The 26,583-nt window shown below is 37.1% G+C and overlaps 1 protein-coding gene across 8 annotated transcripts in view; it reads left to right on the plus strand.

Annotated features, from left to right (window-relative positions):
• Positions 1-26,583, plus strand: part of NEBL (nebulette) — a 451,526-nt gene that overhangs the window by 381,677 nt on the left and 43,266 nt on the right. For 5 of the 8 annotated variants that reach the window (XM_066384597.1, XM_066384603.1, XM_066384600.1 and 2 more), the window contains 5 exons: positions 2,069-2,179; positions 9,521-9,631; positions 10,168-10,278; positions 13,449-13,553; positions 15,370-15,462. The exons of 2 other annotated variants lie outside the window; for them this stretch is intronic. In XM_066384597.1, the coding sequence (XP_066240694.1) occupies positions 2,069-2,179; positions 9,521-9,631; positions 10,168-10,278; positions 13,449-13,553; positions 15,370-15,462 (531 nt within the window). The remainder of the gene's footprint in view (positions 1-2,068; positions 2,180-9,520; positions 9,632-10,167; positions 10,279-13,448; positions 13,554-15,369; positions 15,463-26,583) is intronic. One more of the 8 variants, XM_066384601.1, reaches the window with a different exon arrangement.

Here is a 26,583-nt window from a genome sequence, read left to right on the forward strand (position 1 = left end):
AAAATGAACTCAAAAAAATAATCCCCTTCACGATTGCAACAAAAAAAATAAAATACCTAGGAATAAACATAACAAAGAATGTAAAGGACCTATATAAAGAAAACTACAAGGCATTGCTAAGAGAAATAGAAAAAGACACAATGAGATGGAAAAATATTCCTTGTTCTTGGATAAGAAGAATAAATATAATTAAAATGGCCATATTACCCAAAGTAATATATAAATTTAATGCAATTCCCATCAAAATTCCTATGACATTTTTTAAAGAAATGGAACAAAAAATCATCAGATTTATATGGAACTATAAAAAACCCCGAATAGCCAAAGCAATCCTAAGGAAAAAGAATGAAGCTGGGGGCATTACAATACCTGACTTTAAACTATATTATAGGGCCACAATAATCAAAACTGCATGGTATTGGCAGAAAAATAGACACTCAGACCAATGGAACAGAATAGAAAGCCCAGAAATAAAACCACATATATATGGTCAAATAATCTTTGATAAAGGGGCCAACAACACAAAATGGAGAAAAGAAAGCCTCTTCAACAAATGGTGTTGGGAGAACTGGAAAGCCACATGCAAAAGAATGAAACTCGACTACAGCCTGTCCCCGTGTACTAAAATTAATTCAAAATGGATCAAAGACCTAAATATAAGATCTGAAACAATAAAGTACATAGAAGAAGACATAGGTACTAAACTCATGGATCTGGGTTTTAAAGAATATTTTATGAACTTGACTCCAATGGCAAGAGAAGTGAAGGCAAAGATAAATGGATGGGACTACATCAGAATTAAAAGTGTTTGCTCAGCAAGAGAAACTGATATAAAAATAAACAGACAGCCAACTAAATGGGAACTGATATTTTCAAACGACAGCTCAGATAAGGGCCTAATATCCAAAATTTACAAAGAACTCATAAAACTCAACAACAAACAAACAAACAATCCAATAAAAAAGTGGGAAGAGGACATGAACAGACACTTCTCCCAGGAAGAAATACAAATGGCCAACAGATATATGAAAAGATGCTCAGCTTCATTAGTTATTAGAGAAATGCAGATCAAGACTACAATGAGATACCACCTCACCCCTGTTAGATTAGCTATTATCAACAAGACGGGTAATAACAAATGTTGGAGAGGCTGTGGAGAAAAAGGAACCCTCATACACTGTTGGTGGGAATGTAAAGTAGTACAACCACTATGGAGGAAAGTATGGTGGTTCCTCAAAAAACTGCAAATAGAACTACCTTATGACCCAGCAATCCCTCTACTGGGTATATACCCCAAAACCTCAGAATCATTGATACGTAAAGACACATGTAGCCCCATGTTCATAGCAGCACTGTTCACAGTGGCCAAGACATGGAAACAACCAAAAAGCCCTTCAATAGAAGATTGGATAAAGAAGATGTGGCACATATACACTATGGAATACTACTCAGCCATAAGAAATGATGACATTAGATCATTTATAGCAAAATGGTGGGATCTTGATAACATTATACGGAGTGAAATAAGTAAATCAGAAAAAAACAAGAACTACATGATTCCATACATTGGTGGAACATAAAAACAAGACTAAGAGACATGGACAAGAGTGTGGTGGTTACCAGGGGTGGGGGGAGGGAGGACGCAGGAGGGAGGGAGGGAGAGATTTAGGGGGAGGGGGAAGGGCACAGAGAAAACTAGATAGAGGGTGACAGAGGACAATCTGACTCTGGGCGAGGGGTATGCAACATAATTTAATGAGATGATAACCTAGACATATTTTCTTTGAATATATGTACCCTGAATTATTAATGTCATCCCATTAACATTAATAAAAATTTAATTAAAAAAAAAAGAGCTTTATATACTTGCTTTCAGTGAGAACAGTGATTATAGTTCTAAGCAGTTCAGAAAATTTAGGTCTAGGTGACGATTTATGGCACAAAGTAAGCTGTGTTTTTTTCTTATTCTTTTCTTTATAAATATGTTTAGCCATTTTTTGGTCTCATTGAATACAGATATATTTGTTTCCTGAGTATCTGAATGTTGTAAAATATTGCTCTTTTACAGAAAGAATACAAGAAAGACTTGGAGTCAGAAATTAAAGGGAAAGGAATGCAGATTGGCATTGATACCCTTGAAATACAACATGCCAAGAAAGCTTCAGAGATTGCTTCAGAGGTTAGTAGGGTAAATGATAGAACTTGATTAGTACATGTAATCTTTCAAAGCTTTCTGTGAGTAGTTTAACAGTTTGGAATGGAAGCCATTTCAAATCATCACGCTTATTTGAAAATTTAGTGTCTGCTTTGCTCGTTTCCTTTAAATATATGCAAGAAAACTTGGGAAAAGACATTCTAATATAATGCACACCCAGGTGCATGTGCACATACTCTTACTTTATCTTATAATATAACAAACTTCATGTTTATCTAGGCTATGAAAAATGTTTTGACACGTGTTTCTAACATTTATGAAGACTCTAACATAACTTTGATGGTGATTTCTGTGTGATTTGGTTGCATGTTCTCAAAATATCCTCTGTTGACCTCATCACCATGCCTGTAAATTCTACAGAGTCAGCATTTAGCATTGACATATCTATATCTCAGTGATAATGTTCCTTTGTCTAATACCACTTCTTCTTCATGTAATACATGTAATGATATGATGTTAGTTTAGACATTTTGGCTTAGATGCTATGATATGATAGATATCAGATAACAGAGTTTTAATCCCCATATATAAAAAAATATTTTTAAAGGAACCACCCTAGAATTGGTTCCATACCTCTTGAACTTACCCCCAAACTTTCAAGAATATAAAAGGGTCAGTGGAATGAGAGTGTTCAGGAAGAGATCATTTTATAAGAAGTACATGTAAGAAAAGTTGAGGGTGCAGGTTAAGGGGTGCTACTTACTTATCTTCAGGCTGATTGTGGGGATGCTTCAGTGGGGCAACCCTGAGAGCTATGATGTGATACTTGCAGTTAGAAGAGCTGGCTCAGGCTCTCTGGAGGGTGGAGGGAGCTGACCGACTGCTGGGGAGTTACTGGTGTGTAGGGATCTGCCAACATCCCCATGGTTTACCAGGGAGATGGGATGGCCATAATTGGATTAGATAAAAAAACGGGATGGCAGAGAATGACTAATAGGCATTCCATTTATAAATGGCAGAGGGAAGACATGCTAAACAAATCTTTTTTTTTTAATCCAGTGAGAGGAGGAGAGGTAGAAAGACAGACTCCCACATGCACCCCCACCACGATCCACTCAGAAAACCCACTTGGGGGTGATGCTCTGCCCATCTGGGTCGTTGCTCAGCAACCGAGCTCTTCCTAGCCTTGCATAGGACATGGAGCCATCATCAGGGCCTGGGGCCAACTCACTCCAGTTGAGCCATGACTTCAGGAGAGAAAGGGGAGGAGAAGCAGATGGGTGTCTCTCCTGTGTGCCTTGACTGGGAATCAAACTTGGGACATCCACATGCCGGGCCAACAACTACCACTGAAACAACTGTCCAGGGCAGCTAAACAAGTATTAAAACTTTCCTTTCACTCTAACCCCAAATTCTTTTTTTCTTCCTGAGAGCTAGCCACTATTATAAATATGTTGTAGTGCCTTCCAGATCTTTATTTATGTATGGATAAACATACATTTGTTCACACACAGATTTAAAAAAATTAAATACTGGATATTTGTCCTAGGCTTGATTTTCTCTCTCTCTTTTTTTCTTTTTTCAAGTGAGAAGAGGGGAGATAGATGGATTTCCGTATGTGCCCTGACTGGGATCCACTTGGCAATCCCTGCCTTGGACCATTGCTTTGCCCATCTGGAGCCAGGGTTTCAACCAAGCTATTTTTAGTGCCTGAGGTGGAGGCTCCACGGAGCCATCCTCAGCGCCCAGAGTCAATGCACTTGAACCAATTGAACCATGGTTTCAGGAAGGGAAGAGAGAGAGAGAGAGAGAGAGAGAGAGAGAAAGGAGAAGAAGGGGGAGGGGTTGAGAAGCATATGATTGCTTCTCCTGTGTGTCCGGACTGGAAATTGAACTTGGGATGTCCATTTGCCAGGTGGATGCTGTGTTCACTGAGCCAACCAGAGCCAGGGCTGCTTTTTCTTAATATCACAGACCCTTTTCTATGTCACTTCATATTGTTCTACCTCATTCTAATAGAAAAATTAAGTGTTCTGTAACATGGATGTGAATATGCAACCATTTACCTTTTTATGTCTCATAGGTATTACAACATGTGAATGGCATATACAGTGTATTATAACAGGGATTCAACATTACGCACCTAAACTAGAATGCTTAATTTTTCCTCATAGCTGCTTCCCTCTTCCACCTGCTTCCTAGCACATGGCATCAGTGAAATCCCAGAAATCACTTTAATTCCACCTGTCAGCAGGTTTTATTGACTCTACCCCCCTAGTGGTTTCCTAAAGCCATCTCCTTCCCCCCACCCCGCCTGGGCTGCCATCTGTAACACCACGATTATTGCAGTAGATTCCTAACCAGAATTTTGCCCTCTTAGTTTCCATTCTTGCCCAGAAGCCAGAACAGTCCTTAAAGAATTAAATTATGTTATTTCCCCCACTTATAACTTTCTAGTGGCTTCCAGTCGTGTCCACCTTAGACATCATACTCTTTGCTTTGGTGTTTGTGTTCCTCTCGGCCCATCCTCATACTGCACCCCTCCCCTTCCCATGCTCCAGTCTCCCAGGCCTTCAGTTCCAGCCTCCACAGGTTTTAAGGTCTCTGTACAGCTCCATTGTTTTCCTGTAAGTCCTCCCCCTGGTTGGGAGAAGTCCTTTGCACGGTTGATTCTCTCTTGTACTTTTTTTGTTATTCATTTCTTAGACTTAATAATACTTTCTTATGGTGACTTCCTTGGGCTTCTGAATAACTATATATTTAGTAACTATCAAATTACTACTTATAATTCTCTGAATTTCTGTCATTTTGAGGAGGGGGTGCATCCAGTGAGTTGAAGGTACTGGACTAGTGTATGGGGCAGGGAGGATTCAGGGCTGCAGAAGAGTTTTCAAGTCATCTTCATGGGACCGAGTGTTGAAGTGAAGAGAAAGCACCCTTTTGCTGTAGAGAACAGAAGTTTTGTATTTCACGCTGTTACCTGAGAATGGGCTTGAATGAGATTTGACTTTTAAGAATTGTTGGAATGTCCTGTCTTTCCTTAGTAAATAATAGAGGTAATAGATTAGTTTATTCAATAATATGCTGACTTAGATTTCTTTATGTACCTTGCCTTGTATAATAAGAATATGTACAAATTTAGTTATTTAAAATCTAAGGGGAAAACATGCCCGAGGGTCAGCTGTTCAATGATTACAATGTAGCCCAAACCAATTTGGGTGATGTTTCTATCTTTGCAATACAGAGATCTCATTTACATATAATCGTAACCATGTCCCATTTTGCCCAGTTGATAGGTTCTCAAATCCTTTTCACTGAGAGTTTGGGATGATGCCATAATACAAAGTTAATTGTCTTAAGTAAAGTCAGTGTTGCATGTTGTTATATGAATGATTGGTTCAGAAAGTCAAACCATTCAGTACCAAAGGGCTTGACCATGTGATTTTCTTATTTTTTATTGAATTTTTTGGGGTGACATGGTTCACAAAATCATACTGGTTTCAAGTGTATAACTCAACAAAACGTATCTGCACACCACATCCTGTACCCATCGCTACAAGCGAAGTGTCTTTTCGTTTCCTCGACCCCCCCTTTGCCCACCGCCCCTACCCCACCTTTTCCCTCTGGTCTGTATCTGTGTGTTTTATGTATATATCATACATAAACAGAAATATGTTCTTTGCTTAATCTTTTTGCCTTCTTTCATCCAGCTTCCAATCCCCTCCCCCTGACAGCTGTCAGTCTGTTTCATGTGTCCATGCCTCTGTTTCTATTTTGTTCCTTACATCCACATATAAGTGAGATTATATGGTATTTGTCTGTCTTTGGCTTATTTTACTTAGCATAATGCTCCCCAGGTCCATCTATGCTGTCCCAGAAGCTTTTTTTTAATATGGCCGAGTAGTGTTCCATTGTGTAATGTACCACAACATTTTATTCACTGATTTACTGATGGACACATGGGTGGCTTCCAAATCTTAGCTATTGTAAATATCACTGCAGTGAACATAGGGGGTGCACACATTCTTTCAAATTAGTGTTTCGGCTTTTTTGGATATATTTCCAGAAGTGGAGTTACTGGGTTATAAGGCAATTCCATTAATATTTTGAGGAATCTCCATACTGTTTTCCACAGTGGCTGCACCAGTCTGCAATCCCACCAGCAGTGCAGGAGGGTTCCCTTTTCTCCACACCCTCACCAGCACTTATTGTTTGTTGATTTATTGAAGATGGCCAATCTGACAGGCATGTCTTGATAACTCATTGTGGTTTTAACTTGCATTTTCTGATGATTCATGACATTGAATATTTTTTATATGTTTATTGGCCATCGTATGTCCTCTTTAGAGAAGTGTCTGTTCAATTCTTTGCCTATTTTTTAATTGGATTCTTTGTCTTCCAATTGTATAAGTTCTTTTCTTTCTTTTTTTAATTAAGTGAGAGGTGGGGAGGTAGAGAGACAGATTCTTGCATGTGCCCCAACCAGGAGTCTCTCGGCAAACCCTCTACAGGGCGATGCTCTGCCCATCTGGGGCCACAGCTCTGTTGCTCATCAGCTGAGGCCAACTCACTCTAACCATTCAAGCCATGGCTACAGAAAAGGAAGAGAAAGAAAGAGAGAGAGGAGGGGGAGGGGAAAGGATTGAGAAGCATATGATTGCTTCTCCTGTGCACCCTGACCGAGAATTGAACTCGGGATTTGCACACATCAGACTGATGCTCTACCACTGAGCCAACCGGCCAGGGCTGAGTTGTATAAGTTCTTTATATATTTTAGAAATTAGCCCCTTATCAGATACATCTTTGACAAATATGTTCTCCCATTCGATGGGTTCCCTTTTCATTTTGTTGATGGTTTCTTTTGCGGGGCTTTAGTTTTATATAGTCTCATTTGTTTATTGTTTCCTTTGTTTCCCTTACCCAAAGAAATATACCTGCAAAAATATTGCTATGAGAAATGTCTGAAATATTATTGCCTATATTTTCTTCTAGGATATATATGGTTTTGTAACTTAAATTTAAATCTTAATCTATTTTGAGTTTATTCTTATGTATGGTGCAAGTTGGTGGTCTAGTTTCATATTTTAGCATATATCTGTCCAATTTTCCCAGTATCATTTATTGAATCGACTGTCTTTACCACATTGTATGTTTTTTTTCCTTTATCAGATATTAATTGATCTTAAAGGAATGGGTTTATTTCTGGAGTCTCTACTCTGTTCAATTGATCCATATGCCTGTTGTGCCTATACCATGATGTTTTGATTACTATGGCCTGGTTGTATAGTTTGATATTAGGTAGTGTGATACTTCTAACTTTCTTTTTCTTTCTCAAGATCACTATTGCTATTTGGGGTCTTTCGTAGTTACATATACATTTTTGAAATATTTGTTCTAGATATGTGAGATATGCCATTGGTATTTTAATATATTTTAATAGGAATTTCATTGAAACTGTAGATTGCTTTGGCTAAGTATGGACATTTGAATGGTGTTAATGTTTCTATAAACACAGTATATGCTTCCACTTATGTGTATCTTTCTGAATTTTTTTCTTCAGTATCATAATTTTTCAAGTACAGGTCCTTTACCTCTTTGTTTAAATTTATTCCTATCTATATTATTATTTTGTTGTTGCAATAGTAAATGGAATTGTTTTCTTAATTTCTCTTTCTGATAATTTACTATTGGCGTATGAAAACCGTGTGCTTTTCTTTAGCCAATGGGACATTAGCAAACATGACTCAAGCAGAGGTTCTACAAGGCAGTGTGCATTGGGACTTGCTCTCTTGAAATGTATATGTCATCATGTTGTTTTAAGCCTTCTACTATAGGGTGTTTTAGAATGTATCAATAACTGACTGATATAAGTGGTGTCCTATGTAGTCTATTTATGGAGCTTTAAAATGCTTTTAGATTTGAAGGTTCATATTTGAAAATTAAATGACATACCTTCTACCATAGGATTTTCGTGGCTGTCTATGACTAGTGCCTCAGTTCTTTTATTGTCCTTCAAATTGTTTTAGGATCTTAAAAGCTTACTAAAAACTTAGAGTTCTTTATATACTACTCACAAAATTAGGGAATATTTTATTGCTTTATATTCATTTTGAAATATCCCCTAATTTTTTGTGAGCAGCATAGATGTAGTAATAACTAAATATTATTCTTTTGAAAGTTGAACAGTATTAGTCAAACTTTTATTCAGAAAAGTGAAACTGAAACTCTAGGTGAGTGAAAATAGGCAGATTTTTGAATGGAAGTTAGGAAAAATATAACATTTCTCTGAGATTGAGATTTTTATTTACAATTTCTCTAAATTTAGAATATCACAAATAAGCAAGACATTTACTTTAAAACAGAGACTACAGATCTAGAGAGTACATAAACATTTTAGAAATAACTATTTTAGAAGAAATTTACTTAGATATTGTCAATAGTTTTTTTTTCTCTTAATACAAAATTTCATTGAAAAATAGCATGCATTTTTAAAACCGTACTATTGCTGAATTTTATAATAATTAATTTTAAAGTGTTACAAGAGTCTCTTAAAACAGTTATGCGTGTAATTTTGATATTTAGTTAGTAACAGATAATCCAACTCAGGCTAGCTCAAAAAAACAGATAATTTATTGTTCTTGTGTTAAACAGCAGAGGAATTCTTAGACATAGCTTGATCTAGAACTCAAACCATGTAATTCAGTTTCAGTTTCACTGAGTTCTTAGGCAGGCTTTCTTTTTTTGTTCATAAGAGTAATCTAGCAGCTCCTTGGGTTACTTCCTTTATATCCAGAAGGAAAGAGAAAGTCTTTTGATAGTTTGTGTGGAAAAAGAATGCACCCATCCCTGAACCAATCATGAAGAGCCAGGGATAGGTTATAATGATTGATTAAAGTCCATCAGAGTTCATGCATCTGGGCAGTGTCACCCAAGTTGAGTGGCTTAAAGTGGGGAGCAGTGGTACATCAGAGAGCTCAAGGGGAAAGAGGGGTCAGATTTCAGGGAAGCAGCCAGCAATCCTTCACTACAGGGCGAAAAGTGACAATTTTATAATCGCATTTTATTGATGTTCATGAACTGAGTGATATATTAACCTATAATTTATCAATTTTACCATATTGAAATATAAAATTTTCCCTGGACTACCTATGTCTTCTTTCTTAATTCAGGTGAATAGAAAAAGCCTCCTAATTACTTTTGACTAAGCCATTCCAAGTCATGTTTTTACCGCAAGTTAAAACTGTAGATCTATAGAAATAAAAGAAATAAAGGTCCAGTATATCGCCAAAAGTCATTATTCTGATGTTGAAATGACAGTTTTTCAAATTATTTTAGAGCCCTAATTGCATGTTGAATTTTGTACAGATAGACTATAAGAGAGACCTGGAGACTGAAATTAAAGGGAAGGGCATGCAGGTGAGCCCACACACTCTGGATATCCAGAGAGCCAAGAAGGCATCTGAAATGGCCAGCCAGGTAAGAAATGTGTACATATGAAGCTTAAAACAACCACACTGAATTGTATATAGAGGAGTTTAAATAGCACTTCCACACATGTAGCTTTGAGACACGTACACATAAATATCTGCATTGCTATGGAACAGGGGTCCCCAAACTTTTTACACAGGGGGCCAGTTCACTGTCCCTCAGACTGTTGGAGGGCTGGACTATAAAAAAAACTATGAACAAATCCCTATGCACACTGCACATATCTTATTTTAAAGTAAAAAAACAAAACGGGAACAAATACAATATTTAAAATAAAAAACAAGTAAATTTAAATCAAGAAACTGACCAGTATTTCAATGGGAACTATGGGCCTGCTTTTGGCTAATGAGATGGTCAATGTGCTCCTTTCATTGACCACCAATGAAAGAGGTGCCCCTTCCGGAAGTGCAGCGGGGGCGGATAAATGGCCTCAGGGGGCCACATGTGGCCCGCGGGCCGTAGTTTGGGGACCCCTGCTATGGAAGGTTAAGCAAAGCTCTAAAGACCATTTCTTGTTCTTTTAGATAGAATATAAGAAAGACTTGGAAAATGAAATCAAAGGGAAAGGAATGCAAGTGAGCATGGACATGCCAGATATGCTTCGAGCCAAGAGGGCATCTCAGATCTACAGCCAGGTTGGTAGAGAGTTAACGGCTCAGAACAATGTATTCTCATATCCAGTCACCACGTGTTTCTTGCATTTCTATGATTGATTCCTTTTTAAAGACACTAAAGTCAAGTCACTGCACTCTGTTGAAAGGGAACCACTGGCCAAACATAATTAACTTCACTAATGAAAGGGACAACTGCTGCAGATTCAATTCAACAGACATTATTCAATGTCACAGCTTCCCCATGGGGCCCCTGTTCTGTGTCCAAGGACATTGTGACTTTATTTTATTTTATTTTTTATTTATTTATATTTTTATAAGAAGAAAACTTTAAAATCTTTATCATAAACAAATTTTACAGTAGAATAATTATTTAATGCTATGAATTTTTGACATTGATTATTTCTCTTTACATTTATCTATTTCTTTTTCTTCTTATTTAAGTATTTTTTATTAATTTTAATTTATTGTGTTAACATAGATTCAAGTGCCCCACTGAATATAGCACCCCCAACCCCCTCCCCGTGTCCCCCATTTCACCCCCTTTTGCTCCCCTCCCTCTAACTACCTCCCCCCTTCCCTCTGGGATTTGCTGTCCTGTTATCTGTATCTTTGTGTTATGTATATACAATATCACTAATCCTTCACCTTCTCTGATCTCATCCCCTCATCCCCCTTCCTTCTGACAGCTGCCCCTCTGGTCCCTGTGACCCTGCCTCTGCCTCTGTTCCAGGGGTAGTAAACCTTTTTATACCTGCCGCCCACTTTTGTATCTCTGTCAGTAGTAAAATTTTCTAACTGCCCACCGGTTCCACAGTAATGGTGATTTATAAAGTAGGGAAGTAACTTCAGAGTTACAGCAAGTTAAAGCATATAATAAAAATTACTTACCAAGTACTTTATGTCGGATTTTTGCTAAGTTTGGCATAATAAATTTTTATAAAACAACTTACTATAGTTAAATCTATCTTTTTATTTATACTTTAGTTGCTCCACTACCACCCACCATGAAAGCTGGAATGCCCACTAGTGGGCAGTAGGGACCAGGTTGACTACCACTGCTCTATTCTGTTCCTCAGTTCACTTGTTTCCTTAGATTCCATATATAAATGAGATCATATGATCTCTGAGGAGGCAAGGCTGGTACAATATTTACAAATCAATCAATGTGATTCATCACATAAACAAAAGGAAAGATAAAAATCACGATTATATCAATAGATGCAGAAAAAGCACTTGATAAAATCCAGCACCCATTTATGATCAAAACTCTCAGCAAAGTGGGAATACAGGTAACATACCTCAACATGATAAAGGTGATTTAAAAAAAAAAACACAAAAAACCCAAAAGCTATTGCATACTTGGCTTTAATGTTCACCCTACAGAGACAAGATTACAAATAAGTTGTCTTTTACCCATATTAAATTGAATTTTATCATAAAGATAATCATTTCCAACTAAAACTAAAAGAGAATAACACTGCACAAAGTATAAGGCAAAAGAGAATATTAAGTAAAATTAAGAACTAATTTCTTCATAAGATGTAATTTGCCAAATGTATCCTCTAGAAAAACTTGATATGGGAAAAATAATGACCCCAAAAAGAAAACATTTAATGGATGGAGAATTAAAATCTGATCTGAGCAAAAATATTCCTTAGTGAAATCTTTTCTTGCTATAAAATTTACATGGAAAAGAATGAATCCTAATGGAAAATAAATAATAAAGGGAAAATAAATGGTTATAGACAACTGATGAAAGAACTAAATTTGGTAATGGAGTTTATTCTGAAAATAACTTTTTACCAATTTTGTTAAAATTCTGGTTAAACCATAAGCAAGGTACTAAACATCTGCTAACTAAAAACTTTCAAGATGGCAGAGTCAAATGTCAAAGGAGTCTTCTTCACAGCCTTCTCAGATGACAAATCAGGATGGTCCTGATATATATGTTTATCTGTCCCCTGTCTCATGGTAGCATGTGACCTTGGAGAAATTGGCTCTTACTATGTCAGCTGAACTAATATTCTCGATAAAGACATAAAATAGGCAAATGGCCATTCGAGTCAGTGGAGGGAAGTTGCTGTCTCAAGAATAACAAGTCCATTCATTCATTCATTCAGCAAATACTTCCTGAGTACCCGTCTACATGCAAAATTAGATATGGTTTTGCTCTTGAGGAGCTACAAGCTAGTCTAATAATCAAATAACTATGCAAACAGACCATTATGACATACACTATCAGAAAGTAAAGGATTTCCAGAGGAGGTGATGCCCAAGCTGTCAGAATTTCTGTTTTAACTTACCAGAGTTGATTATTTTTGAGTATGACACAAAAATACATCTAATTATAAGGAATTTTAATTATTTTAAATATAGTGGAATTCTAGAGGATGTAATGATGCTATGGTGCATTTCAACATAAACAATGAATTACTTTTCCTGACAAGCAATAGTATGCTACGTTAAACTTTCTGATTTTGGAATTAGAGTGCCTGGTTTTAAATCCTAGTTCTGACACTTCTTAGTTAATGACTCAGTTTCTCATTAAAAGGGAATAATGATACCCTATCTGCTTATGTGGTTAATTAAATGAGCTAATGTGTGTTCAATTTTTAGAACAATGCCTATTACATGGTATTATGTAAATACTGGTACTAGTATAAGGTATTGCCCAAGTTTTATCAGAAGCTCATATAGTACATTTAACAGATAAAAAAATCTCAATCTTAAGTACAAAAATATTAACACCTCTGCCTTACTCAAATGTATTTTTATCTGAATTATAAAGCAGAGCATAAACCTAGAAGCATGAAAACAGTTAGATGTAAAGAGCCAGGTTACTTGCAGGAACTATGGGGCAACTTTGAACAGGGATGGGACAAAACAGAGAGTGGCATAGCCTTCCTGAGGCCGGGGAATGGACGGGGTGGGGGAGGGAACCGCTGTCCAGGCAGAGGGGAGGCTGCTCCCGGAACTGCTGGCTTACCCGTTTGCAAACTCCCTTTATTTTTGCTGTACATCAACAACTGCTTTTAATCATAGGATATAATTTCCAGTCATGTGGTATAGTAAAATTGGAAGGAGTATCATTATCATTTTCTCTGTCTCTGTCTCTCTCATATATGTACATATGCATGCATGTGCATGCACACACAAAGTTTCAGATTGATATTAATTACTTCTATTTCTAGAAAAAATATAAAGACGAAGCAGAGAAGATGCTTTCCAACTATTCTGCTGTGGCGGATACTCCCGAAATTCAGAGAATTAAGACAACTCAACAAAACATTAGTGCAGTGAGTAGCCCTATTTGTTTAGTTGCCTCCTTGAAATTTTATGTTGTAAAGAGAGCCTTTGCCCTCATTGTCTGATTTCTTGCTATACTGCTTGAATTTCCTGTCAAATTAAAGAAATCCTTATTTCTTTAATAAGAATACCAAATACTCTTTTAGCTTATAATCTATTATTAGTGTTTTAGAATTACAAAATCACCTTTTTTCTTTAGTATAAGCTATAGTTCTTTTTAACAAAATTTTAAAATTTCACTCCAGAAAGAAGTCTAATTTTCTATACAGATTTTTATCTTGAAGATTAAAATAGTCATATGAAATGATTTCCTTCTTAGTTATTGATTATTTGCACTGATAATATATCTAGGATTTACTAGTTTCTAGCCAATTCTTAAAGTTTCATATTTTTATTTTGACTAATATATTCTATCAGCACCATTAATTAAGAGATTGGGTCTATGTTTAAGGGATATATGAACTTGAATTCTAAAATGATAAAAATTGACCATACAACCAGTGTTTTAATGTAGAATTAGCTCATCAAAATATAAATTCTAGTGAGTCTGATGACTTGTGGAATATCTTCTGCTTTCTAATAAATGACAAGTGCTGATTCTGGGCAGGTACCCTAGGCCTCCATAGTCAGGCTGTGCTAGGCAGGGGCTCCTGTTGGAAGGCACAGTCAGAGAAAAAGTATGTTTGGCCCTTATCTCCTGTGGTTTCATGGTATTCTAGCTTTTGGGGGAAACCATCTCTTATACTGCACTCTCCCAACCCTCACTGAGGTCTGCGGGGTTACCACATACCAAGAAAGGGATTTGTTCTGTCCTTATGGCTTTCTTATAAAGTTTTATTTACTTATTTTTTTGTAGAGCACTTCTTTATTTTGCTTTGTATTTGAAAGGGGTAGATATTGGTAAAGGTGGAGAGATGGGAAGGTTAATGAATAAGTGGAAAGTGAGGAAAATCCTAAATTATGCTGATATGGATGATAGAGCTAATATTTTCTTTAAAGAGAATGAGGCGTCTTTATGTTTGGAGAGTAACACTTGGTTAACATTTCATGCTGTTTTTGAGTTAAATGATAAGAACTTAGTGAACTTTTACAATGTGCGCTTTGATTTTTCTCAAATACCTATGTGGCATGTATATTTGAAGAAGGAAACTCTAGTTTTCCAACTTATATTCTTAGAGCCAATAATCTGTAGCCATATAAGGTACCAAGCATGCTCTAGAACATGGATAAGAGGGTTACTTGTAAGATTATCACTTAAGAAACCAAAGTTGGACATTTATTTTCACAAAGGACTATTTATTTTATTTTATTTTTTTAATTGTTTTTTTTTACAGAGACAGAGAGAAAGTCAGAGAGAGGGATAGACAGGGACAGACAGACAGGAACAGAGAGAGATGAGAAGCATCAATCATTAGTTTTTTGTTTCGATACCTTAGTTGTTCATTGATTGCTTTCCCATATGTGCCTTGACCGTGCGGCTACAGCAGACCGAGTAACCCCTTGCTCAAGCCAGCAACTTTGGGTCCAAGCTGGTGAGCCTTGCTCAAACCAGATGAGCCCATGCTCAAGCTGGCGACCTTGGGGTGTCGAACCTGGGTCTTCTGCATCCCAGACCGACGCTCTATCCACTGTACCACTGCCTGGTCAGGCACAAAGGACTATTTAATTGCCATTGGTACTCATAAATAGAAGCTATATTCACATGACTCTAAGACCTGAGAAATTGTCTTTGTATAATAAGTATTAAGCCTAAGACATGAATGCTAATAAGCGTATATTTATTCTTTTCCTTCTCTTGTGATAAAGGTATTTTATAAGAAAGAAGTAGGAGCTGGCACAGCAGTAAAAGATACTCCAGAGATTGAACGAGTGAAGAAAAATCAGCAGAATATTAGTTCAGTAAGTTCTCTATGGTGTTAATTATCTTTTCCAAATGTAAGTTAGATAAATGTTTTTCATTCTTTACTACACTGGTTGCCTTTTCCTTTTATTCTTCACTTTGCTGACATGCTATTTTTGTCAACTATCAAAGATCCAAGCTTTCAGAAGGAAAACCATAGCCTTGTTCCCCTTGGACCTGGAGCAGTGTTTCATCTTGCTCTGTGTAGTGCACGAGAGATCGATCACTTTAATAGTAGAGTCATGAAATCTAGGGTTAGATTTTATCTTATTAAACAGAATTCTCACTGTATTAAATTTTTCAGAGAAGGGATAAATTTCAGTACCTCTCTGCAATGTGGAAGAGAGGAATTTTACCCTGGAGAATGATTAAAGGCCTTAGAACATTTATTTGGTGGCTTAAGTGAAGGTTTCAAAGGCCCCATTAGCCTCTACTTCTGCTCCTACCAAAGAAAAACATATATCTTAACTATCATTTGTAGATTAACTTACCTTCCAATTCCTTTTGATCTAGGGGGGTGGGTGGGGGAGATGCTTAATGTTATGGGAACAGTAACAAAAGTACTTGACATTGATAATGGATAATTGCTCTTCTTACCTCCAATAGGTATTCCCCCATCTGTTCTGTTTCTTTTAAGGAAATAAAAAGGGTTCTTTTCTTAACTCCCCTTTTTGACCTTCTCTTTACCTCCATCCTTGGAGGCAGAGCCTTTGTTTAAGTAATCCAAGTAAAAATTCCTTGATTCAAGTCATCTGTCAGGATCTCTGATAGTTGCATGGTATTCATTTCAGACTCTGAGCATGCATTGGTATTTGGGGAGAAAGAGCAGGAAAAGCAAGTAATGCTGTAAAAAATGTACTTCAATCTGAATTTATAAAAAAATCTAAGAGTACTGGTGCAATAAAATCTCTGTAGCATGAATGAAGCTATCTTCTGCAGGAAGTACAAGAGGATTCTAATGTGATGAGGGTATTTATGTGTGTTGTGTTCCAGCATAGAATCTGTCTCAGACAACACTTAGGTCCGGCAGAGAAATTAGTTTGGCAGAGAAGTATAAAGTGTTTGTTTCCTCCACTTTCAAATGATAATATTTGAAATGTACTCATCGGTGTACTGGAATATAATGTTATAAATGTTCTGTAGGGTGCAATTCAATTGCCTACAGTGGAATGACTTTGCCATTTTGATTAGTTTAGAGTCACATGGAAAACAAAAACGTTCATCTTTAATCATGTTTAACTTCTCACCCAAGGAAAATCACACAAAGTAGTACAGTATATCATTTCTTCTCCCAGCGTCCCACTGCTTCTTCTAGCAAACAATAAACGCACGGCTCTGTATCTCTATGAGGGTGGGCCATAAACTCCTTCTTAGTATTCAAATGGAAAGTTGCCCTTTCAAGATTAGCTAGATCTGTCAAAGCGAGATATGATTCTCTAACATTTAAAGATCTCGACATTTTCCTCCTCCAGAGTACAAGCCTTTTAGCTATTAGCTTTCTCTAAGAACTATTTTTGAATCTTATTTAGAGTTAGGCTGTTTCAGTGTACTTTCAGTTTAACTCTTTTGGATCCAGACTAATATTGGCATTATTACTCACATTAAATCCATAGACACAAAGCATAGGTGATATCGGAGATACTGAGGTACCACATTTTTGTGACTCATAGCATAAATTTTAGCCTTAATTAATCACTTTAACCATTACCAAGTGATTTCTAAGATTCTTTTGGTAGATTTAAATTTTTGCTAAATTTTAATGTGTACTTCTTAAGACTAGCCTATATTTTTGTATATATATTTTGTATATGTATTTTTTCTTGAATCAAATTTTCCATGAATTTTACCCTGTTAAGATAATACCTGATATGATGACATCATTAATCATTTCATAAGTTAAAGAGCTGTTTCTTATCCCATGCATAACAGTGTGCTGGTATTACCATTTGTTGGGTTGATACTCCTCTAAACAGATTTAAAAGAGGAGTTTTTCAGTGAATTGTATGACAGGACATAGGCTGGCTTTCTGCACTGTTTGTGTGGGTAAAAGATGTTTCCTGAGTTTCCGCCACTGGCTTTTCTATAGTGGTCAGGACACAGTGGCTTCTGCTTTTAGACCATCTGCCTCTGCTTCTCCCTTTCTAGGTTTTTATCCTGGCCATGTATATTTTCTGGATTATTTGAATTCTCTCAGTCAAATAAGCAGTGTTTCCAAGACTGTATAGCTAACTAAGTTTGACTTTTGCCTTTAAATAGATGCTAAAATTTAATTAACATATTAACAAATAAAAACTACATTTTGGATAGAAAATAACAAATATTATATTTCTTATAATATCCAAGGGTTTTTTTGTGTATCTGCATAAGGATAAAATTTATTTTCTTAAGCAATATTTGTTACTTTAATTTAAAAACTCCTGCCTGACCACGTGGTGGCGCAGTGGATAGAGTGTCGGACTGGAGCACAGAGGACCCAGGTTCAAGACCCTGAGGTCACCAGCTTGAGCATGGGCTTATCTGGTTTGAGCAAGGCTAACCAGCTTGAGACCAAGGTCATTGGCTCGAGCATGGGGTCACTCAGTCTGCTGTAGCCCCACAGTCAAGGCACATATGAGAAATCAATTAATGAACAACTAAGGAGCTGCAACAAAGAATTGTTGTTTCTCATCTCTCTCCCTTCCTGTCTGTCTGTCCCTATCTGTTCCTCTCTCTGACTCTCTCGGTCTCTGCCACAAAATCAAAAACAAAACAAAACAAAACAAAACTCCTACAGGCCCTGGCCGGTTGGCTCAGTGGTAGAGCGTCGGCCTGGCGTGCAGAAGTCCCGGGTTCGATTCCCAGCCAGGGCACACAGGAGAAGCGCCCATCTACTTCTCCACCCCTCCCCTTCTCCCCTCCTCTCTGTCTCTCTCTTCCCTTCCCGCAGCGAGGCTCCATTGGAGCAAAGATGGCCTGGGCGCTGGGGATGGCTCCTTGGCCTCTGCCCCAGGCGCTAGAGTGGCTCTGGTCGCAACAGAGCGCCGACCCAGAGGGGCAGAGCATCGCCCCCTGGTGGGCAGAGCATCGCCCCCTGGTGGGCATGCCGGGTGGATCCCGGTCGGGCGCATGTGGGAGTCTGGCTGTCTCTCCCGGTTTCCAGCTTCAGAAAAATACAAAACAAAAAACAAAAAACCTCCTACAGTGATGGATAGGTGAATAGATATGGACTTATTTGCACTGTATATAAAGAAATCCTGACAGTATCAGATAAAACAAGAATTTATATTCTTATTGAAGGAAAATTAATGTTGAAATTATAATAATTATATGATAGTTACAGATGAAGAATTCTTAACTTTTTAAAGCCTTGTGTTCAATAATACTTATTTTTAAAAATAAATTATGTAGGTGAAATACAAAGAAGAGATAAAACGTGCAACAGCCATTTCTGATCGTCCAGAGCTAAAGAGAGTTAGAGAAAATGAGAAGAACATTAGTAATATGTGATCATATTTCTTTAAGTATTGTTTTCTATTTTATTGGCTAGTACCATACATGACAATTACAAAGGTGAAGTCCTATTACACTTAAAAGATAGAGATAAGATTTCACACAGTTTTGTCCTCCACTATACCTACCAATGCCTCATGTGCATTTATTTATCAAAAAAACAAAAAACAAAACTGTTATTGAATTCCCACTATATTATTGTTCTTGGGGGAATTTAAAGATGAGTGAGGTATACCCTAAGGTTAGGGGCTATGAATATTCTCAGGGACACTAGAAGAAACTGACGTAAGACTAAGAAACGGTTATGCATTAAATATTATAACAATAGCTAATATTTATTGGGAGTTTACTGTACTTTTTGAGAACTCTACATGCAATATCTCATTTAATAATAAGTCATAATTCCTCTTGCAAAATGTTGTGGAAATGCTGAGAAGAAAGGCTGTGTCAGTAAGAGAGAAGAATAGTCTTGGAGAAGGAGTGACATTTGAGTTAGATCTTTAAGAATTAATAAAGGTTGGGCCCTCATGATGGAGGGCCTTCCTGGCAAAGCAAACTGAACATGCTCAGGATGCGAGGCTTACTCAAGGAGGGGAAGGTGTAGTGTGGTTAAATGTGGTTCAGATGTAGATGCAGTTAAGTAGACTGCTGATTATTAGAGCTTGACTTAAGTTGTTCTGATGTGCCCCTAATTTATCATAAAAAGATAATACTCCCTTAAAAATAGCTTTATTTTGAGATCCAAGATGGTGATGAAGTGGCTGGAAGCTACACTCACCTCCTCTTAGGACCATAATGGAATCATAACTAAATTATAGAACAATCATCCTGAGTAAACAACTGATGATTAGTTAAAGAAAAGTCTTATAAGCAGGTATTTACAGAAGAAGCCACATCAGGACTGGTAGGAAAGGTGGAGACATGAAAAGGTCCGGCCTCACTCCCACAGGTAGTGGCTGAGGTTTCAGAGGGATATCTTAGCTGTGGGGAGCTCCCCCTGAGAAGCATGGGATCTACACCCTAAGTCAAGCTCCCCACCCCAGAGCACCAGAGCTGGGAAAAGATATTCATATAACACCTGGCTGTGAAAAGCAGTGGGGATTCTCTCTGCAAGGGAGAGATGACAGTCTGCTTTCTGCAAAGGCATCCTCTTAAAGGGACAATGCATAAAATTTTGTTTGTAGCCATTCAGCCTGGGCTCCATCAGAGGTAAGGCAAAGCAGAATAGAATTATGTGAGGAGTGTATGGGGTTTGTGGCTCTATGGAGAGAGCTGAAGAGACAGTCACCAGGATCCCTGTGCTGAGTCATTCTCCCAAATCACAGACACCATATTCCTTGGGTGGGACACTCCCATCCATGCGGCATCAACTTGGGGGAAAGTAATAGCCTCCCTCTCTGGACTCCCTCTTACCTCACCCTGTGGATCTTATACCCTACTGAGGTATACAGCCAGAGCATCGTTAAATGACTGAGCCTAATAAGCAGCCAGCAGGTGGAGGCAGATAAAGGCAGGCAGAGGCAGAACTTGGGTACCTTGGGACTTTTGCTGACCTGACTGCCAGCCTAGTGCTGGTAAAAGCTGAACTTGGTGAACAGCTTGGCCTGTCCTGAGTGCACCCAGGCACAGCAGAGGCAACCACAAACTGTCTATTGCTTGTAGTTCCAAATAAGTTGTTGAAGGCCAGTCATAGGCAGTCTCATTGGCCTGCACCAGAGTCCCTCCCAAGAGGCCCAGAACCAACACACCAGTGGCCAGCTTCAGGCAACATCAAAACAGGATCAAATAAGCTTTACAAGCAGCATATCCAAAGGGATCTTGGCAGGCAGCAAACTCAACTGAGGCAAATTCTGCTTCATGTGGTCAGCACCTGCACTGCAGCTCAAATGCCTTGGTCAGCTGAGGCCCACAGTCAGCCAGCCAGAGGGTTTACCCCATGCACCAACAAACCACTAACAATCAAGGCTGAGTTATAACAGAAGGTCCACGTAACCCACACAGAGGACATTCCTGGAGCACTAAACTCGAGTGGCTGGGGAGACTGCACCTCTGGACCTCACAGGGTACCTAATACGTGGGCCACCACATGAAGACTAGGAGTCATAACTGATCTATCTCATAAACAGAAAAACAAAGCACAAAGAGGCAGCCAAAATGGGGAAGCAAAGAAACAGGCTCCAAATGAAAGACAGGAGAAATCTCCAGAAAAAGAGCTAAATCAAATGGAGGCAAACAATTTATCATATATAGAGTTCAAAGTAATGGGTATTAGGATGCTCAGCAGCATGAAAGATGACATAGAAACCATAAAAAAAGCCCAGTCTGAAATGAAGGTTACAATATCTGAAATGAAGAATACACTGGAAGGAATAAGTAGTAGGTTAGATGAAGCATAAGTTTGAGTCAGTGATTTGAAAGACAACATAGAAAAGAATCTGAGCAGCAAGAAAAAAAGATAATTAAAAAGAAATAAGAATAGCTAAGGGACCTTTGAGACAACATGAAGCATAAAACATTCACGTCATAGGGGTTCCTGAAGGAAAAGAGAGAGAAGAGAAAAAAACCTACTTGAGCCTGACCAGGTTGTGGCTCAGTGGATAGAGCATCAGATTGGGACATAAAGGATCCAGGTTCGAAATCCCGAGGTTGCCGGCTTGAGCGCGGGATTGCTAGCTTGAGTTTGGGATCATAAAACATGACTCCATGGTTGCTGGCTTGAGCTCAAAGGTCGCTGGCTTGAAGCCCAATGTTGCTGGCTTGATCAAGGGCTCACTTGCTCTGCTGTAGCCTCCCAGTCAAGGCACACATGAAAAAGCAATCAATGGACAACTAAGGAGCCACAATGAAGAATTGATGCTTCTTATCTCTCTCCCTTCCTGTCTGTCCCTATCTGTCCCTCTTTCTGACTTTGTCTCTGTCAAAAAAACCCAACAACAAGAAACAAAAAAACCTATTTGAAGAAAAAAATGACCATAAACTTCCCTAACTTGGTGAAGGAAAATTACACACAAGTCCAGAAAGCACAGAGAGTCCCAAACAAGATGGGACCAAAGAGGCCCACACCTAGATACAGTATAATTAAATTATTAAATTAGCAAAGGTTAAAGACAGAGAGAATCATAAAAGCCACAAGAGAAAGACGGCTACTTACCTACCAGGGAGCTCCTATGAGACTGTCAGTTGATTTCCCAACAGAAATAGATCAAGACAGAGGGGATTGGCATGAAGTAATCAAAGTGATGAAAAACAATGACTTATAACAAAGACAACTTTACCCAGCAAGGCTGTCATTTAAAATTGAAAGAGAAATAAAGAGCTTCCCAGACAAGAAAAAACTAAGGTAGTTCATCACAAACAAACCAGTACTACAAGAAATGTTAAAGATCCTGCTTTAAGAAGAAGAAGAAAAACATTCAGAGGCACATAGTTAAAAGAATAAAATTGCAATAAATACATATCTATCAATAATCACTTTAAAGATAAATGGCTTAAATACTCCAATCAAAAGACGTAAGTAGCTGAACGGATATGAAAACAAGACCCATGTATATGTTGCCTGCAAGAGACCATCTTCAGAACAAAATATACACATGGACTGAAAGTGAAGGGATGGAAAGTGATATTTTATGCAAATGCAAATGAAAAAAGCTGTGGTAGTAATATTTATATCTGACAAAATAGACTTGAAACAAAAACTATAGCAAGAGACAAAGACAGACACTACACAATGATAAAGGAAACAATCTAACAAGGGATACAACCTTTCTAAATTTTTATGTACCCAACATAGATGCACATGAACATATATAAAGTAAATCTTGATGAACATAAAAAGAGAGATTGGCAATAATACAGTTATAGTAGGGGATTTTAACACCCATTGACATCAATGGAGAGATCTTCCAGATAGAAAATCAACAAGGAATCAGCAACCTCAAATAACAGATGGATTTAATTGATATTTTCAGAGTATTTTACCCCAAAGTAAATACATTCTTTTCAATTGTACATGGCACACTTTTAAGATTAGACCACATGTTAGGACACAAAATAAGTCTCAATAAATTTAAGAAAATTTAAATTATACCAAGCATCTTCTCTGACCATGAAACTAGAAATCAATTATAAAAAAAAACAAAAACAAATAAAACCCTGAAAAACACACAAAGACATGGAGGCTAAATAACATGTTAGTAAACAATGAATGGGGTAACAATGAGATCAAGAAGAAATAAAAATAAAATACCTTGAAATGAATGAAATGAAAGCAACCACCCAAAATGTATGGGAGCAGCAAAACCAATCCTGAGGGAAATTTATAACATTGCAGGCCTATCTCAAGAAACAAGAAAAATCTCAAATGAGCAGTCTAACTTTACACTTAAAGGAACTTGAAAAATAACAATAAACAAAGCCCAAAGTGGATAAAAAGAAGGAAATAATAAAGATCAGAGCAGAAATAAATGAAATAGTCTTTAAAAAATAAAAAAGACCTATGAAACCAAGAGCTGGTTCTTTTAACAGATAAACAAGATTGACAAATATGGAACCAAACACATCAAGAACAAAGGAGAGAGGATCCAAATTAAATTCAGAGATGAAAGAGGAGAAGTAACAACTGACAGCAAAGAAATACAAATGATAGATTGTGGACCTAGAACACTGAGATTGCTGGTTTGAAACCCTGGGCTTGCCTGGTCAAGACACATATGGGAATTGATGCTTCCTGCTTCCCTCTTTCTCTCTCTGTCTTTCTCTCTCTCTGACTCCCCTCTCTAAAATGAATAAATAATAAATAAATAAAAATTTAAAAAATTATATTAAAAAAGAGAAATACAAACAATTGTAAGAAACTATTACAACCATATGCCAACAAATTGGACAATCTGAAAGAAAGGGATAAATTCTTAGAAATATACAGTCTTCCAAACGTGAATCAAGAAGAATCTGAGAATCTAATAGATTAGAACTAGTAACATTGAAACAGTCAAAAAGCTCCCAGCTAACAAAAGTCCTGGGCCAGATTGCTTCACTAGTGAATTTTACCAAACATTCAAAGAAGAACTAAATTCTATCCTTCTCAAGCTGTTTCAAAAAATTCAAGAGGAGGGAGGACTCCCAAGCTCGTTTTATGAGTCCAACATTATTGTAATTTTAAAACCTGATAAAGACACTAGAAAGAAAGAAAATAATAGGCCAGTATCCCTGACGAATATAGATGCTAAAATCCTCAACAAAATATTAGCAAACTGTATCCAGCAATAAATTTAAAAGATCATACACCATGATTAAGTGGTATTTATTTTGGCTTTGCAAGGTTAGTAAAATATCTGCAATTCAATAATGTCATATACCATATAAATGAAATGAAGGGTTAAAAACCACATGATCATATCAATAGATGCAAAAAAAGCATGTGATAAATTTCAGCACCCATTTATGATAAAAACTCACAACAAAGTGGGAATAAAGGAAACATACCTCAATGTAATAAAGGTCATGTATGACAAACCCACGACCAACATCAGGCTCAATGGGCAAAAACACCGGCATTTCCTTTAAGAGCAGGAACAAGACCTCCACTTTCACCACTCTTATTCAATATAGTACTGGAAGTCCTAGCCATAGCAATCAGATAAGAAGAAGAAAGTAAAGGCAGCCAAATTGAAAAAAAAAACTGCCATTATTAACAGTTGACATGATGCTATATATAGAGAACCCTGAAGAGTCCACAAAAAATACTTGAGCTGATTAATGAATTCAGTAAAATAACAGGATACAAAATAAATATCCAGAAATCAGTTTCATTTTTATGCACCAATAATGAACTACCAAAATAGGAAAGTAAGAAAAGCATCCCATTCACAATTGCTTCAAGAAGAATAATTACCTAGGAATAAATTTAAACAAGGATATAAAAGACCTGTACTCAGAATACTATGAAGAAAGAAATTGAAGAAGATGCAAGTAAGTGGAGGCACCCATGTTCATAGATAGGAAGAATTAACATCATTAAAATATCCATACTATCCCAAGCAATCTATAGTTTCAATGCAATTTTTATCAAGATACCAAAGATTTATTTCACAGAACTAGAACATATTCCAAAAATTTATATGGAATCAAAAAAACCCCGAATAGCAAGAGCGATCTTGAGAAAGAAGAACAAAATTGGAGAAATCAGCTAAGTTACATGAAACTGCACTACTAGGCTGTTGTAGCCAAAATAGCATGGTACTGCCCTATATTCAGCATATAGATTAATGTAGCAGAATACAGTCCAGAAATAAACCCACACCTTTATAGGTAATTAATATTTGACAAAGGAGACAAAAACATACAATGGGGTAAAGGTAATGTATTCAATAAATGGTGTTGGGAGGATTGGACAGATACGTGCATAGAAATGAAACTAGACCAACTTCTTGCAGCATACACAATAAACTCAAAATGGATTAAAGACTTAAATGTAGACTCAAAACCATAAAAATTCTAAAAAAAACATAGTAAAATCTCAGATATATCTCAGCAATATTTTTCTGATATATCTTTTTGGGCAAGGGAAACAAAAGAATAGATAAACAAATTGGACTACATCAAACTAAAAAGTTCTTGCATAGCAAAGGAAACCATCAACAAAATGTAAAGACAGCTTACTGAATGGAAGAACATATTCATCAATGATACATCTGATAAAGAGTTAATATCTAAAATTTTTAAAGAACTTATACAACTCAACACCAAAAAAATAAACAATCCAAATAAAAAATGGACAAGTGATTTGAATAGACACTTCTCAAAGAGGACATATAGATGGCTAATATACATATGGAATGCAGATTGGTGCAGCCACTGTGGAAAATAGTATGAAGGTTTCTCAAATAATTAAAAATAGAATTACCTTATGATCCAGCAATTCCACTTCTGGAAATATATCCAAAGAAACCTGAAACACTAATTCAAAAGAATATGTGCACCCCTATGTTCATTGCAGTGCTATTTAGAATAGCCTGGTCTGGAAACAGCCCAGTGCCCATCAGTAGAGTGGATAAAAAAGCTGTGGTACATTTACACAATGGAATACTTCATAGCCATAAAAGAGAAGAAATCTTACCTTTTGTGACTACCTGGATGGACCTGGAGAGTATTATGCTAATTGAAGTAAGCCAGTCAGAGAAAGACAGGTACATATGATTTCACACATATATGAAATCTAATGAACAAAATGAAAAAGCAAAATAGAGACAGACTCAGAGAGAGCAGGCTGACAGCTGTTGGGGGTGGGGGATTGAGCAAAAAGAAAAAAAAGAAAAAAATCCCTCATGGACACAAACAACAGTGTAGTGACTGCTGGGGGAGGGGTGTGGGAGGGTGGAAGAAGTTAGAGGGATAAATGGTGATAGTTGGAGACATGACCTGAGGTGGTGACCACACAATACAACGTACGGATGATGTGGTGTCGAATTGTACACCTGAAACCTGGATAATGTTAACCAGTCTCACCCCAATAAATTCACTAAAAAAAGAACTTTGTTTGAAAATAATAGCTAGTTAATTAAATGAGAAAATAATATAAATCATATAGGTAAGGTGTGTAAATGGTGCAAACTTAGATAACGCTGGAATAGCGG

This window comes from Saccopteryx leptura, chromosome 5, assembly GCF_036850995.1.
Source record: "Saccopteryx leptura isolate mSacLep1 chromosome 5, mSacLep1_pri_phased_curated, whole genome shotgun sequence".
In the NCBI taxonomy this organism is placed as follows: domain Eukaryota; kingdom Metazoa; phylum Chordata; class Mammalia; order Chiroptera; family Emballonuridae; genus Saccopteryx; species Saccopteryx leptura.